Below are 15,588 nucleotides of genomic sequence, written 5' to 3' on the forward strand. Positions count from 1 at the left end.
TGGAAAAGCTTCATGCCTGAGCCCGAGTCACCTGGCATTTCAAATACAATCTTTAACAATGATGTTTTATTTCTGCTGCTGTTATCATTTATTACTTTGTATCATTTATTACAGTGTATCCTCCAAAGTGCTGAGAGTTGCATTTTAGTCCCACAACAACCCCATGAAGTAGGTTAGGCAAGAGAAACTGACTTGCTCAAGGTCACTTAATATCGGCCCACATCCAAACCCACCATTCAAGCAAGTCACTATTAGAGGCTCCGAAAAGGTTCAACATGTGGGCTCAGGGGTGGCTCAAGATATCAGCTGCCTGAGGCGAAGGACGAGATGGCACCTTTCCCCAAGGCCACAAACTGGTGGTTGAATCTTACTACAATACTGGTGAACTGGACAGTGTCTTCCCCAGCACATGGCTCTCATAACTATGGCTCTCCCCTCCCTGCACCTGCCTCTCTCTCCCTCATGGTAGGGCCGGCCCTGTATGGGGCATCTCCTAATGCTTTGGCGGAGGACAGGACTACATCTCCCAGCATTCAGCTGAGCAGAGAGAGAGAGAGAGAGAGAGAGAGAGAGAGTTAAAAACAAAAACAAAAAAAACCCAGGCTCCTGCGAGCGCGCGTCGCCAAGTGACGTCACCCCCCTCAGAGAACGAGAGGAAATCCTCTGAGTGAAAAAACTACGGCAACCGGCAGCCCTTGCGTGTTATTTACATACTCGCGGCCTCTTGAGTAGCGAGGGCTGGGGAAGAAGGCTGTGGGCGGAGCCGCCGTTGCCGTGGCGCCCGGAGTGACGTGAGAGAGATCTCGGGCGGTCCTACCGGGAGGCCGTGAGTCAGTCAAGGGGCAGCCGAGGCTGACGTGCCGGCGGGGGCTTTGCGTGTGTGGCATCTGTGTGTCAGTCAGGGAGTGGTCACCGTGAGGGCTCGGGCCTGTGAGAGGCCCTACAGCCGCCGCCGCCGCTGCCGCTGGTGGAGGGGCCTCTCCGGTCGGGAGGAAGGCGGAGGTGGTTTCTCTTTCCTGGCGTTTTGCCTCAGCACCTCAGCACCGGCGGTCTTCGGCCGGCCCCGCTTCACTCCCTCACGGTTGCTCCTATCGTAACCGGGAGGTCGCGGGGTGCCGCCGTTTCTCCGCTGCCGCTTTCTCCGCCTGCGGCCCAGCCATGTCGGGGCTGCTGGGCAAGCTGTTCGGGACGGGGGGGAAGGGCGGCGGCAAGGGGCCTTCCCCCCAGGAGGCCATCCAGCGGCTTCGCGACACGGAGGAGATGCTGAGCAAGAAGCAGGAGTTCCTGGAGAAGAAGATCGAGCAGGAGCTGGGGGCGGCCCGCAAACACGGCACCAAGAACAAGCGCGGTGAGCGGGGGCGGGGGGAGGAAGAGGTGGCTTCTTTCCTCGGGTGGGACTTCTTTTCAAAGTTCCCTTTATTTATATGCTGGTTTCCCACCCACACAGTGAACTGCGCCCAAAGCGCCTCGTAATAACCACTAGCGGAGTCGCTGTCAAAATACGTAACATCTTCGGGGGAAGGGGAAGCAACTTTACAGAACACATCAATTGCATTCAAGTAAGGCAAAATAAGATAGGTAGATGTAAATCCGTAAATAAAGACTTTCAGTATTATAGTTACTCCGTTTGATACTTAACAAGCAGAGCACAAAATAAAAGCTTGCAGACCTAAATAAATAAAGCTGACCAACGGGACCAGTGCTGAACATACTCCAAGGGGCCACAGCAGCCTAAAATCTACTTGTGGCAAGAGGGGTGTAGAGACAGAAAGGTGCTTGGACCTTTCTAAAGGAAAGGATGGTGCTGAGGTCGGTTTGAGCAAAGTAAAAACACAGCCTAATAGGTAGGAAGAGAGCTTGCTTCACAATGTTGTGTATGTTTACTCAGAGATAAGACACCTTGCAATCTGTAGATTTTTACTTTCACTTAAATGTGCCTAAGATTGCGGTATTAGTGGCATTTTTGCCTTAAAAGCCTCCAGGGTAATGTTCAGCCTACTAAGAACACAAAATAGATAAACTAAACGTGCAGCAACTGTCAATGAAATGGCACGCAAGACAGGAGCAAAACACATTTCCATTGTTGGGGTGGCCTGCTTGGTCTCACCAGATCATTGTTATAAGGCTACAGTTCCGTAATTAAAAGTACCCAGCCCAGAGCTCTTCCTCCATTCCTATTTTTGTGGGCCTCTTGTGAGTTTGGCATGCAGATAAGTTTTGCAGGCTTTTCTCTACACTGATTTAAGCACAAAAGAGACTTCAGATGTTGAGGGGGGAAGTAAAGGGGGCTGTTGTGTGAACTACACTGGAGGCATACAAGTTTATTCAATATAGTCAAATAAATGGCAGCTGGTTTTCAGAATGGGAACATTATTGTAGTATATCTGAAAAATATGGTGTGCTTTATGTTTCCATGTGCCCATCTCCTATAGCAGGCATGTCCAACAGGTTGATCGTGATCTACTGGTCAATTGCGGGGTGGCCCTGGTTAATCCTTGTCGATCTTGGGACAACTTTGATCCACCCTCGAATGACAATGTAGATCACTGCCAGTTTTTTATACTGTGAGTAGATCAGTGTCTTGCGAGTTCGGTGTGCCTTTTCTACAGTAAAAGTCTCTTTCATTTTTCTCAGGCCCTTAGTAGCATTTGCATCTTGAACTCTCCTGGTTTGGGGCCTATATACACATAAAAGGGTAAGGTAGCAGATGCCTTGTTTCTATAGTTTGGACTTAATTCTTGACACCAGCAATTTGCTGTACATCTATCCTGGTCTTACTCTTTTCCCATCCCTCTTTGAGTTTTGCTCTTCAAGTTCTGCTGTAGCACTCAGATCTTGGGTTAGTTTGAGTGGGATTCTGAGAGGGAGTACGTTAGGGTTAGCCTCTAGATGCAGCATCTTTTCTATGTCCCTGCTCAGTTTTGGGTTGCTTCCTTGGGGCTGCATCCAGACCTGTGCAGGGCAGGGAGGTAGCAGGGTACACTTGCCCCAGGCCTCAGAGGACTAAGCTGGCTGGGGGAGGGGGGGTGCTAGGGGCCTGCCAGACTTATGCTGTCATGTCAAGAACAGGACTTCTCCTTCAGGCCTCAGACAAGCTCTCCATAGGCCTGGCTGCATCCATTTGAAGCCTAGACCTAGGTAGGAACCTGCACTTTGTGCAGAGTGATCTGTAATCTTTAAACTAGCACCAACATTGTATTGCCTCATTGAGGCTTCCTCGCCGAGGCTAAGTTCTAAGCTAATCTCTTGTCGGTCAGTATTCCTTATTTCTTAGTTGAACCTGAGGCACATTGAAAAGATATTAAACAAGAGGCTGTTTATCTTATCTCATTTATGAAGCTGCAGTATATGTTCCATGTTATGTTGCTCAGGACTATTTTCCTTTAATTGACACTGTCTCATTCTTATCATGGTTTTGCTATTTAGTGTGCTGTGCATGCTTATGGTATTTAGAAGCAACAGGGTCTCCTTACAGTAATACTGGAACTTTTTATCTCCACAGCAGAATATGTTTCTGTGTATACAATTTATGTACATTCTTTACCATTTCTGTTGTCAGCTTTTATAATCATGACTTGTAAAAAAAGCCAAAATAAAGGGAGAAAGCAATAGGCTTCTTTAATTCATCATCTGGCTAGTTGAAAAAGCTTAGTTTGCTGATCTGGCAAATGCTACATTCTATCAATGGTAAATTAGATTGGTTGTATAGTTACAAAAGAATGCTGCACTTTATGTTGTAATGCAATTTATTGACAGCTGATGTGTTGTTGTGGTAAAGAGATTGAGCTACAAATCAAGATGTCCCCTGTTTGATTCTTACTGTTCATTAGGTAGCCGTAGAAAGATGCTGGTCTCCTTTGCAGGATGGTTGTAAAGATCACAACAAAATAATTTCTGAATAGTAATATTTCATTAAAGTACCACACTAGTCAGTGTGGGAGAAGATACTTGCTCCTTGCTTACCTCTGACAGTAGTTCATACTGCCTTGAGACTGGACTGAGGGCCAGCTTGGGCATGTTGAAGGTCTGAGATCAGAATCTCCTGTATGCTTGTAAACCTCAAAACAGCTATGGGGAAGGAACACTAGGAAAGGTGTTTAAAATGAGCGAGCAAGCAAGCAAGCAAGCAAGCAAACAAACAAACAAACAAACAAAAATCTCATGCTATTTCCCTGATCTAAATCATTCCCTAAGCTCCAGGAGGAAAATGTCAGGTACAGATGTACATTTCAGCAATGTCTTGTCATTCTTCTTAAAATTAAAGTGTTACTGCATCCCTTCATGCTGATTAGCATGCATAGAATTAGAGAAAAATTCCTATGGTTGTCCCCCCAAACTCGCCAGTTTCAGCAGAAATCATGGTGTGTGTATGTACAGTGCTACATTGTGTGTTGCAAGTGCCTACCATTATGAAAGTTGAGCAGTAGAGCTCCACCATACTGTATCTGCTAATAGTCAAAAATACATTTGTGGGGAGGTCAAGGAGGTTAAAATTTGAAAAACCTATTCCCTGATGTATACAACTCTCAAACTCTCGATGAGTAAGGACTTTCCCTTCATGTGAAGAAAGCTGCAGCAGATTGAGCCAATAGTGTGTCCCACAGTCAAGATGGCAGTTACTGCACGTGCTGTAGAGGAAAGTGAGGGGCAGATGGGGCTCATCAACCTGGGAAGGTAGTCCATCTAAGAGAAGGAAAACTCTGGTCCTAAATCTCCACTGCCTTGTGGGACAACTTCGGAGAAGAAAAGGCTAAGGAGCAAACCCTACACAAATCCAGAGTGGAGTCCCTAAGGTGGTGGGATGGCACCTTGTACGCCTCCTTCTGGTCAGCTACTCCTGCAGCCAAGCTGATGCCAAACATATTGCTCTGCTTTTCTTTGGACCACATCAGCAAGGCAGAGAGGAGGATCTTGTCATCTGGGCAGCCCAGGACCTCCATACATACGGCCCAGGCTTGTTCCCTGGGGAGGTTACTTTGGTGCTCAGTTTGACTTCACCCCCAGAGGTGCAGTCCATTGTTTCTTGAGACGGATGTTCTTGAGATGGATGCCAGCAACAACTCTATTCCGAAGATTCTTCAAATACTATAAAGATGCATTTTTAGAGAGGATGATACAAAAAACATAGGTTGAAACTGTAAGCTGATCTTCCGTTATGGTCACCAGTTGATTATAAATCTTGGTACAAGTGCATTTAAAACTGCATTTCAGTCCTTTGCACAGAAATGACAATAGCAAGAAAGAATCTGTTGAGCAGCAACGTAGCACATTTGAAACCTGTCTACGTCCCATCAAAATGAATGGAATTGCACTAAAGTTGTCAGTATCCCAATTTCCACTGCAGATTGCTGTTTACGTTGAGTTTAATCTTAAGAGTTCCACAAGAATCTGCATGCAGTTCTTAATGAGTGAAGTTTAGTGCTTCTGATGATGCGAGTTAGTGATTCAAGTTTATTGAGTGCTAAAAGGAATTTTTTGCTATAAAGGAGAATTGCTGTTCCTTAATTGGCAAGTCTCTTTTAAGAGGCATAATAGATTAGGGTCATCTCTGGTGTAACATACAGTGTAAATAATGGAGCATAACTTCATATGACTGGGATGTTGAGGCTTCTGTTTTCCCTGCTTACTGAAATGTTCAGATTCATAATATTGCAAAGAAGATGCTAAATTTTATTATCATCTCTTAAGAAGTTATCTTTTTAGCTGTGGATAGATAATGCTCTGGTAATAAATACAATTAATTTTTAGCTCAGTGGGAATTTATAACAAGAACAATTTTGCTGTACATGCTTTGGAAATAACTTGTAAAAAAAATTCAGTGCCTGAAAACTTCATTGTAACAGAACACTATAGTTATTCTCACAATTACCTGATTCAGATGGTCAAAATGACTTACTGCCACCTGACACTTAAATGCCCAGAAACAACACTCTGCCCAGGCGGTATATGAACAGATCTATTTCAGTGCTGGCCTGCATCATATGTTAATTTAACTTGTGTTGTTGCTGAAAATAGGTAAAGTTGCATAGGGTTAGGCAACAAACTGGACTGCTATTTGTAGAATAGCACCATAGGATTCTTTGAAAAGATGGTTTTTAGAAGATAATGTAACTCATCCTGGCAGAAACAGTGCAGTGGCTCTACCATAACACTTGACCTACAGTTTGAATGTTTTACAGTGGAAAGCAGCTCAAATTCCAGCATTCACAGAGGGCAGCCAGATGAGGGAAACTTATAAATGTATGCTTTGTTTACTTCTTGAAAAGGTTTTACAAACTGCAGATGGCTGGAGCTGGATTCCTGCTCAGTATAATTCCTGTTTAAGGTTTTAAACGATAAATTCATTTAATTAGGAACTTTCAGTGGGCATTGGAAAATGGTAACTGTTGCATCTTAATTTTAATGGTACAATGAAATTTCCTTTGCTATAGATGTTTAGCTCTTAAAATTAAAAACGGACACCTGATTGCATACTATTTAATGTGAATAGTCTTGTTTAGCCATTTTAGTTTTGTAACTGGTTATAATTCTGTTTGAGTACCAATTACTACATCAGTTCTAACTGCCCCAAGCTGATCCACTTCCATGTGTACCAAGCAGCCTAGTTTCTTGTATCTTGTATCTTGTTCAGTATTCCTGCTTGCATTTTCCAGTGCTCCCTTTGCCGTTGCCCTCGCGGCTTGATAATCGGCTTCCCTCCCCTCCCCCAGCCATTTTCTACCTTTGCTTGCCCCTTTGGCTGTGCCACGCTCTGCTGCGCTTAATGCTGTTGTTGGTTCCCTGCCTTTGTTATGAGCCTTTCCATTTCTTTTACTGTGGGGGCTGCTTGGGCTGAGGCAGCGGCCACGTGTCTAGTTGCTGGGGCAATGCGAGGCCGCCATTTTGGACCACATGGTCTACTACCGGGAGCAGTTAGGGTCGTTCTGTTGCTGGTGATTGGAGAGGCTTCTGGGGCCAATTTCCAAGTGTATTTCTGCTTCATCTAGAGAGCTTGGTGTCCTCCGATTTAATTTGCTGTCGTTTTGTTCTTTGGTGGGGAGTTGCTGCAGGAGCTGCTGCTGTAGCCGGCGTAGAAGGAGACCCCCGACTTTTGAGAAGATTTTCCTGGGTTAAAAAGTAGTCTTATATGCCAGAAAAATACAGTACTTGAACATGCTTATCTCCTTTCATAGCATCCTCTGAAGTAGTGCAGGAATGTAGGGGTGTGTGTGTGAAATTTCCAATGCTGACAAAAAAAAATTGAAGTGCCCCCGCCAAGCTGAGTTTTAATTGACACCAAGAAATGGGAGATCCTTATTGCCTCACTTTTTCCTTGAAGAGAAGGTGCCCTAGGGGTGGTTCTCTTGCAGCTACTTATGCCTGCCCTGTACCAAATGTCCTTGCTTACTCAGAGTGTTCTCTTCTCTTTCCTGCCCCCAAAGTATCTTAGATGGTGGTCATATAAAGTGTTTCCATTTCTTACATAGTGACTAAGACAAAACATCCAGATTTTTTGCATTTCTTGTGTTCATTTTACTTGACATTCTTGTGTAGTTTGAATAATTCTTTGAGCCTTCTCTCTCATTATCTGCTAGTCTACCATATTAGAAAGATTGAATGAAGGTTTATTTGTCAACAAGCCTGTCATGCCTTGTGTGCTAAGCATCTAAGCTTCTAGTATTTGGCTGTTGGCTGTAGATCCTGCAGTTTGATACTGAGTAGACGAACAACTCAGCAACAAAATTGATTTGCTTAGAGAAAGACACCTATTGGTAACAAAAGTTAATTAAACTGGGAACACAAAAGATGCGAGAGGCATAATTGGTAGCATAAATTTTAAGTGGTTTTTATGTTCTGAACATCATGCTTGTAGAAACAGTTTTAGATGCACGTTGTATATCAATCATCATTTGTCTTGTTTTTGTCCAGCTGCACTTCAAGCCCTAAAACGAAAGAAGAGGTATGAGAAGCAGCTTGCACAAATCGATGGCACATTATCAACAATCGAATTCCAGAGGGAAGCCCTGGAAAATGCCAACACCAACACTGAAGTGCTCAAGAATATGGGATTTGCTGCCAAAGCAATGAAAGCTGCTCACGACAACATGTAAGATGCTCTTCATCATTGGTTCATTGAATGGGCCAACTTTTCATTGAGTGCAGTACAAAGGGACACATTCACTCTTTGCCCATATTCCCTCTTTTTTGGATAGTTCTGGACAGTTATTATAAACCAGTCTTCACACAGTAACTCAAATTCTACATTGTGCAGCGGGACTTGTTTCTATAAAAGTATGCACAGACCTGGTATAAGCTTTCAAGTAACTGATCATGCTAAGTATCTTTACATGTAGACATGCTTTATCTGTAAGCAGCATATAATTTGAAAAGCATGTGGCTTTCATGGTTAAAGTCTTTGGATTTTACTTCCAGATTATGCAACTGAATAGATGCAAACAAGTTATAATTAATAGAGCAACCAGTTATTACTGTTACAATTTTTATTTAAATTAGTCTGAATTCTTGCTCAGGAAATAATGATTTCAAAGGAAGAAGTGGTAGCATTCTCTCTTCAATAATAATCAGCAATAATCAGCATTATTGTTTTCTTGATGATTTGAATCAGTTTGCCCTGGTGGTTAGCTGAATATTTCCTTAAAGCTATTGAGACTTGTAATGATCTCCAAGACTAAACAGGTGAATGGTTCAAATAACTTAAATCCTTTTCCTACAGGGATATTGACAAAGTAGATGAACTGATGCAAGACATTGCAGAACAGCAGGAGTTAGCAGAAGAAATTTCAACAGCTATCTCCAAGCCTGTGGGAATCGGTGAAGAATTTGATGAGGTAAGTACCAAACAGTTTAAGACAAGTATGACGTTTGTACACATACAAACGTAAGGATTTTGAAACACACTTACTTCTTGTGGCTCAAAATATTATGTAATGAGAACAAACTCATGAATTTTCCATCTTAAATAACAACAGAAATGTGAGTTTAGTACTTTGGCTTGCTCTTAGGAACAACAGAATAATTTGGATATGTAAACGTTTTGAGACACCTAGAATGCCCAGTTGTGTTGAGTTGGACATGAAGGTTTCTTACAATTATATGATGTTACAAAATTGGCAACAGTGATTTCTGGTGCTAGCACCTGTAACCGCAGTTTGTCTCTCTCCTTCAATAATAGGATGAACTGATGGCTGAACTAGAGGAACTCGAACAGGAAGAATTGGATAAAAACTTGCTGGAGATCAGTGGTCCTGAAACAGTTCCACTTCCCAATGTGCCCTCAATATCTATACCTTCAAAACCAGGTGAGTGCCTTGCAAATGCTAAAGACAGGAGCATCTTATAACAAGTGAATTTGTCAAAAAAGCATTGTAATATGCCATTCTTGTGATTTTATTTCTCAACTACTGTGCAAAATTTACACACACTAATCTGTTTCACAGAAGGAAAGCCAGTTAAGTTCCCTAGTTATCTTTATCTACAGATCAAAAGTCATGGTTCTCAAATCTGGGGGGGGGGGGCGCTTCCTCAGGATCTATCTCTGACACCTTAAACCCCTAAGCAGTTCTCTGATCGCCTATTCCAACTAATCAATGGTTTCCAAGTTGGAATATTTCATTTGCTTTTATTCCCCCAGGGATGAGAACAATTGTCTCTCGAAGAAAAGGAACTTGGGTGACAAAATTCTTCCCCCATATCTTTAGTTTGAGAATCACTGTCTTGGGTATGAGAATAAATGGATGTGGTTCTGGTTAAAATCCCTTGCCCATAGTGTTGTAGCATTGCACAGTTCTGATGGCAGCATGCAGATATTGCCCATGTGTGGACAACACAGCAAGGAGCTTTTTAAACATGCCCTCCATTTTTCCATATAACCTGGCGTACTACCCCAGGGAAGCAAGCACCACTTTAAGACACTGCCTGCCATTTGGCTACTAAGCCATATTTAAGGAGCTTCTATTGACATAATCCCTAGAGAACTCGGGCTTGGATACCTGAAAGCATCCCTTTTAGGCTCCCATCTAGGCCTCTCCATTTCTTGAGATCCTTGGAAGAGGCTGTCATTGGTTGTGCCACTGTCACAGATGTACATTATGCAGCAATCTGGGAGAGGGTCTTTGGTGGCACCTGTCTTGTAGAGCTTCCTCTTTTCTGAAATAAGGCAAGCAACTCTTGAATTTTCAGAACATGCTTAGTACTTGTTCACTCAGGTATTTGTTGGTTGCTAAAATAATTTCTTGGGGGGGTGTGTATTTATGTGACATAATTTTGTTGTGATTTTAAATATTTGATGATGTTAGTTTTTATTTTATTTTATTATTTTTTTTTATTATGTTTACATTCCAGGAACTGCTCTTGTATTGGCCAGATGAAGAGTGGGTGTATAGATACCTAAAATAAAATAAATACATTGAGCAACTGCATACAATCACAACGCTGTGCTTAATCTTGTGGTGTTGTGTCTTTTTCTAGCTAAGAAGAAAGAAGAAGAAGAGGATGATGACATGAAAGAGCTAGAAGCCTGGGCTGAAAACATATAACTACACCAGCTGCCCAGCTGGAGAAACAATTGAGACTCTGCTCACCTGTTGCTACAGGTGCATGTATGGGTGGGAGACATCATTAAGCGCAACGCCTTTATTTCTTTAATTCCATAGCTGTGGGAATTGCATTCTGCATAGCATGGTCTGAGCAAGGGAAACAAAGTTTCCAAAGAAAGTTGCCTGCAGTTTAGGGTGTTGACTTACTTTAAATAATAAACCTTATTGGCAAAATTCCAACATTCAGCTTCTGGACTACGCTAATGCCACTGCTGGATCACCATCTTTCAGAGTTCTGACCATGCTGAATCTGACTCGGGATACGAAGCCTGTAACTTAATTTGATGGAAACGCTTTTAGAAGTCTTGTAAAGTATTTCAAAAGGAAAAATCATAAGCCGTTATTGGCTTATTATGCTTAGATGTACAAATGCATCACTTAGGCTTTTAGTTCTTTAAAGTCTCTATTTATATCCATTGGTGGCATTGACACTCCTCTCTCCGCATTACACTCACTTGGTCGCTGTTCCCAGTTGGATTTGGTGAGGTGGATTTGGAATGTTGAAGTAATTCTATGATGGACGTAGGTGAAATTGACACTAGCTGTACATTTTTCTACATAGCACCTGGAATGTTGATTGCTATCTGTGATATCCAATTCCCATTCAGACACAAACATACATTTATTTTAAATAAGGATCTATGGTTTGCACTGTATTAAATACCTTGATTGATTTTCGTACCTGCCTGATGTCTTCACTATGCATGTATGTAACAGAAACTTGGAGAACCTTGTTGGGATTTTCCCCACCCCATTTTGTACATCGGTATTCTCTGGTACTTTGGTCTTCCTTCGAGGCAGAAGTGTAGATATCCAAGTATGTGCCACTTTGGTTCTTAAGTTGAATATTCAGAATAGTATATGCTAGAAATACTAATACATTATCCCCTCCCCCCAAATGAACAGAATTTGAATAGTGCTAAGCAGTGCCTGTTTTTGAAAGCTTACTGCTGTGTCAGCCCATCTGATGTTGAATCCATTTGCCACATGGTGTTCATTAATTTGCTACAAACAACAACTCTGTGCCAGAGCCAGAAGCATTGCCTTGGTTAATAATAGAAGGGCCTTTGCTCTTCATTCTGCATAAGTACATCATACATTTTTCAGCATTCAACCTTTCAGCATTCTATATGGAACTCTGCCGCCAAGTATTTGTAGAAAAGGAAGAAAACAGACAACCGCTACTGAAAATACACAACATCCCACAGTAACTATCTTAGTATTGGTTTTGGAAAGGCTTAGTCCAAATGCTGGCTGAGGCAGCTGTCTTGGCAGTTTCTCTGCTCCATAATATGGTAGAAATCTCATTTGAAAATTTCCCTGGGGTATAGCTGAAGATTATAGTCTGATATGCATTATGGTTGCTGCTGTTTTCAGCATACCCTTGTTTCCTATTAATGGTGTCCTTGTGTTTCTTATGTCCGTGGATGTTCTGCTCCTCAGGATTGTGTGCTCATTTTCTCAAGAATGGTAAATTACGCAATTGTAATTAATGTTCTCATGCATCCCCCTGCCCCCATGCACCATAGGGGATGTGCAAAAAAAACACACCCAAAAGTCAAGGGCTGATCTCCAATGCTAGTTATGATCAGAGTAGCCCCATTAAAATGAATGGACTTTAAAGTCCATGATTTTAATTAATCTATCTCAGTATGATTTAATGTGAAATATATTCCTTCCATGTAGTTCTGAAGTAGCTACAATTTTGTCTGGTCATCTCGAACCCCTGTCACATGGCTTCCAGTGGAAATTGCCTAATTTTGTCTCTTTCAAAGATGGCTGGAATACAGTGATACACGCTACATTGCCGGTCCCTTTTGTAGATTTGTACTTGCAGTAATCCCCACTCTGTTATTAAAGCTGATCATCCTATTGAGGACCGTGATTGCAAGGGTTTAGAAAATTAGCCAGAGTGCCTAAATGAGATTCTTCTGAACCAGAGAGCTGTAATAAGTCTAATCAATATAATGAATATGTTAAACCCCTTATTTCTGCTTCCGTGGACTAAGTCCCAGAGTCACATCTGTATATGGCTTTCACAGTTCTTCTACCTTTTCCTTTCCCCTTTTTCCTGCCTAAACTATTGTATTCGCCTGGAATTCTCTCTTTAATTACAAATAATACAAAATTCATTATAAAAATTATGAGGAAAAGTACAATCAAAGGCTGGGAGGGCTTCTCAAATTAAGTCTTGTTTACAAGCTCCCTTCATATGTTCTCTTGCAGACAACTTATTACAGTCAAACCTCGGTTCCCAAACAGCTCCGTTTTGGAACGTTTTGGCTCCTGAATGCCAAAAATCCAGAAGTAAATGTTCTGGTTTTCAAACGTTTTTTGGAAGCTGAATGTCCAACGCAGCTTCCGCTTGAGTGCAGGAAGCTCTTGCAGCCAATCGGAAGCTGTGCCCTGGTTGTCAAGTGTTTCGGAAGCCGAGCGGGCTTCTGGAACACATTATGTTCGACAACCGAGGTTTGACTATAGAAGGGCAACCATTATGATTATATTCTTCATCCTAGTACATTATATGAACATTTTTTTTAGAATTTATAACTTTATTGATTTTCCTGAGAAACACCAGTAAAAACAGAAATGGCACAATGTATTAAATTATCCCATGTCCTCTTCCCTCTGGATTACAAATGTAAGACAGTTTAATAAAATCAACTTCGCATTTCTAGAATGTACATCTCTATAACATCAGTGACTTTGTACTTCTCAAATATAGATCCATCCTGTTAACAGCTTCATCAAGAGCTGTATGAAACAAATCATATAGTTTAGGTGCATGTAGTCTAGTCTTAAGGAATGTGCTATATATCTTTAGATACTGTGAACATAGACTATCCAAATGCAATTCCAACCCTTTAATCTTTGTTGCTGGAAGGTGTTAGGTTGTGGCAGGCATACTTGCCTGCTGTTAGAGAAGCTCTGTTTTTGCAGCTGTGGAAAGCATGATGCATGGAGCACTTCTGCTGCAGAGTTTCCACCTGTGGTAGCCAACCTACAGCTCCATAGCAAGGCTTTATGGGGGAATGGGCAAATTACAGCTGACAAGGAATATACTGTGTCCTAAGCTACTCCATTCCCCTGAGATGGGCCTAATTTGGGTGCCTCAGCTCTGCAAGCATGGAATTGGCACAGCAAAATATAGAGAGCACACACCCCGGCAATACATGTGCTATGCCCTAGCAGGCCTTTGGGTGTGGTGATCAATCTGCTGGTCCTATTGGGGACGCGGGTGGTGCTGTGGGTTAAACCACAGAGCCTAGGACTTGCCGATCACAAGGTCCGCGGTTCGAATCCCCGCGACGGGGTGAGCTCCCGTTGCTCAGTCCCTGCTCCTGCCAACCTAGCAGTTCAAAAGCACATCAAAGTGCAAGTAGATAAATAGGTACCGCTCCAGTGGGAAGGTAAATGGCGTTCCCATGCGCTGCTCTGGTTCAGCAGAAGCAGCTTTGTCATGCTGGCCACATGTACGCTGGCTCCCTCGGCCAATAAAGCGAGATGGGCGCCACAACCCCAGAGTCGGTCACGACTGGACCTAATGGTCAGGGGTCCCTTTACCTTTACCTATTGCTCAGTTACTTGCATTTGTAGTCTCTCCCCGCCCCCGGTCTCTTACATCCTCAGCAAAGCAACAGATGAATCATATGGTATACAGGGGCGCAATATTAATACAATACAATGCTTAAAACAGTAAAATAAAAATGGAAGACTACCACAACCTACCAGTGTAGTCTGTGTAGATGTGAGTCTCACACAGAAGGGTATAGAAGCAGAATCAGCACAGAGAGAGAGAAGAACATGCTGATTCTTAATATTTCCTGCAATATTTTATAATAACTCAAGGGCTGCCTCTCCGCATATGAACTGATGCGGACCCTCTGACCATCCTCTGAGGCCCTTCTTCACATGTCTCCTCCATGAGAGGTCCAGAGGATGACAACGCGAGAAGGGGCCTTTTCTGCGGTCGCTCCCTGTTTGTAGAATGCTCTCCCCAGGAAAGCTTGCCTGACGCATTTGTTACATATCTTTAGGCGCCAGACAAAAACATTCCTCTTCTCCCAGGCCTTTGGCTATTTAAACAATCTATGGCCTTTTAAAATGGGGTGGTTATGGTTTTTGTTTGTTACTTTGCTATGTATTTTTGTGTTTTATATTGTAAACCGCCCTGTGATCCTTGAATGAAGGCAGTATAGAAATTTAAGTAATAATAATAATTAGATACTCACAAAATCATTCTCCCAAACATGCTCTCTGTTTACAATGCCTTTGTCAGGAAAGTATTATTCTTGGTTTGATGCTCATATTTGAGAGTCTCCTTCCTTACTCTGAAATTTGATGGCTGTTCAGAATAGATCATATAGTTGTGGCACTGTATATGCTCTTCCAAGCATTTTATTTCTCTGCCTCTCCACTTTTCAGAGTTTGATTTATCTTACTTACCAGACCTGGTTGGTAATCGGGAATTTTAGCCTTCAGAGTAATCACTGATGTTTATTTGTTGATGGTTTGTGTAATGCTTAAGCTTTAAGATTTCACATGAGATATGCAGTGGGATGATCCATGTACATATCTGCATTTCAGCCTTGGCCATTCACAAATCAATGGAATACTTAACTGAGCCACAGAAATGAAATTCCTGTACTTGAACACTGGGTGGCAACCTTACACCATTCCATGTAAAATGTGTACTTCCTTAGGAAATCGATAAATTTTGAAAGCTTATATATTATTATTTTCTTTTTATGTTCCTGTAGTTCCTCAGTATAGGTAGTTTAGGGGAACTAGTTATACAGGGCCAGTCAGGTTATTTGCTGTTGTATATTAATCTAGCTTAAGTGGAGTATTTTTTATCAAGGAATATAGGTAAAGGACCCCTGGACAGACCCCTGCCTCCAGTCAAAGGCAGCTATGGGGTTTCAGCGCTCATCTCGCTTTCGGGCCGAGGGAGCCGGTGTTTGTCCACAGATAGCTTTCCGGGTCATGTGGC

At 42.4% G+C, this 15,588-nt stretch overlaps 1 protein-coding gene across 1 annotated transcript; it reads left to right on the forward strand.

The window, feature by feature from the left end:
• The first annotated feature begins 756 nt into the window (after nucleotides 1-756).
• CHMP4B (charged multivesicular body protein 4B) lies at nucleotides 757-11,273 on the forward strand. The gene is made up of 5 exons (XM_053393940.1): nucleotides 757-1,348; nucleotides 7,909-8,086; nucleotides 8,714-8,828; nucleotides 9,173-9,299; nucleotides 10,468-11,273. The coding sequence occupies exons 1-5, from the start codon at nucleotides 1,159-1,161 to the stop codon at nucleotides 10,533-10,535; spliced, it is 678 nt and encodes a 225-aa protein (XP_053249915.1). The 5' UTR covers nucleotides 757-1,158; the 3' UTR covers nucleotides 10,536-11,273.
• Nucleotides 11,274-15,588: the final 4,315 nt, after the last annotated feature.

Source organism: Podarcis raffonei, chromosome 6, assembly GCF_027172205.1.
Source record: "Podarcis raffonei isolate rPodRaf1 chromosome 6, rPodRaf1.pri, whole genome shotgun sequence".
NCBI classification, from domain to species: domain Eukaryota; kingdom Metazoa; phylum Chordata; class Lepidosauria; order Squamata; family Lacertidae; genus Podarcis; species Podarcis raffonei.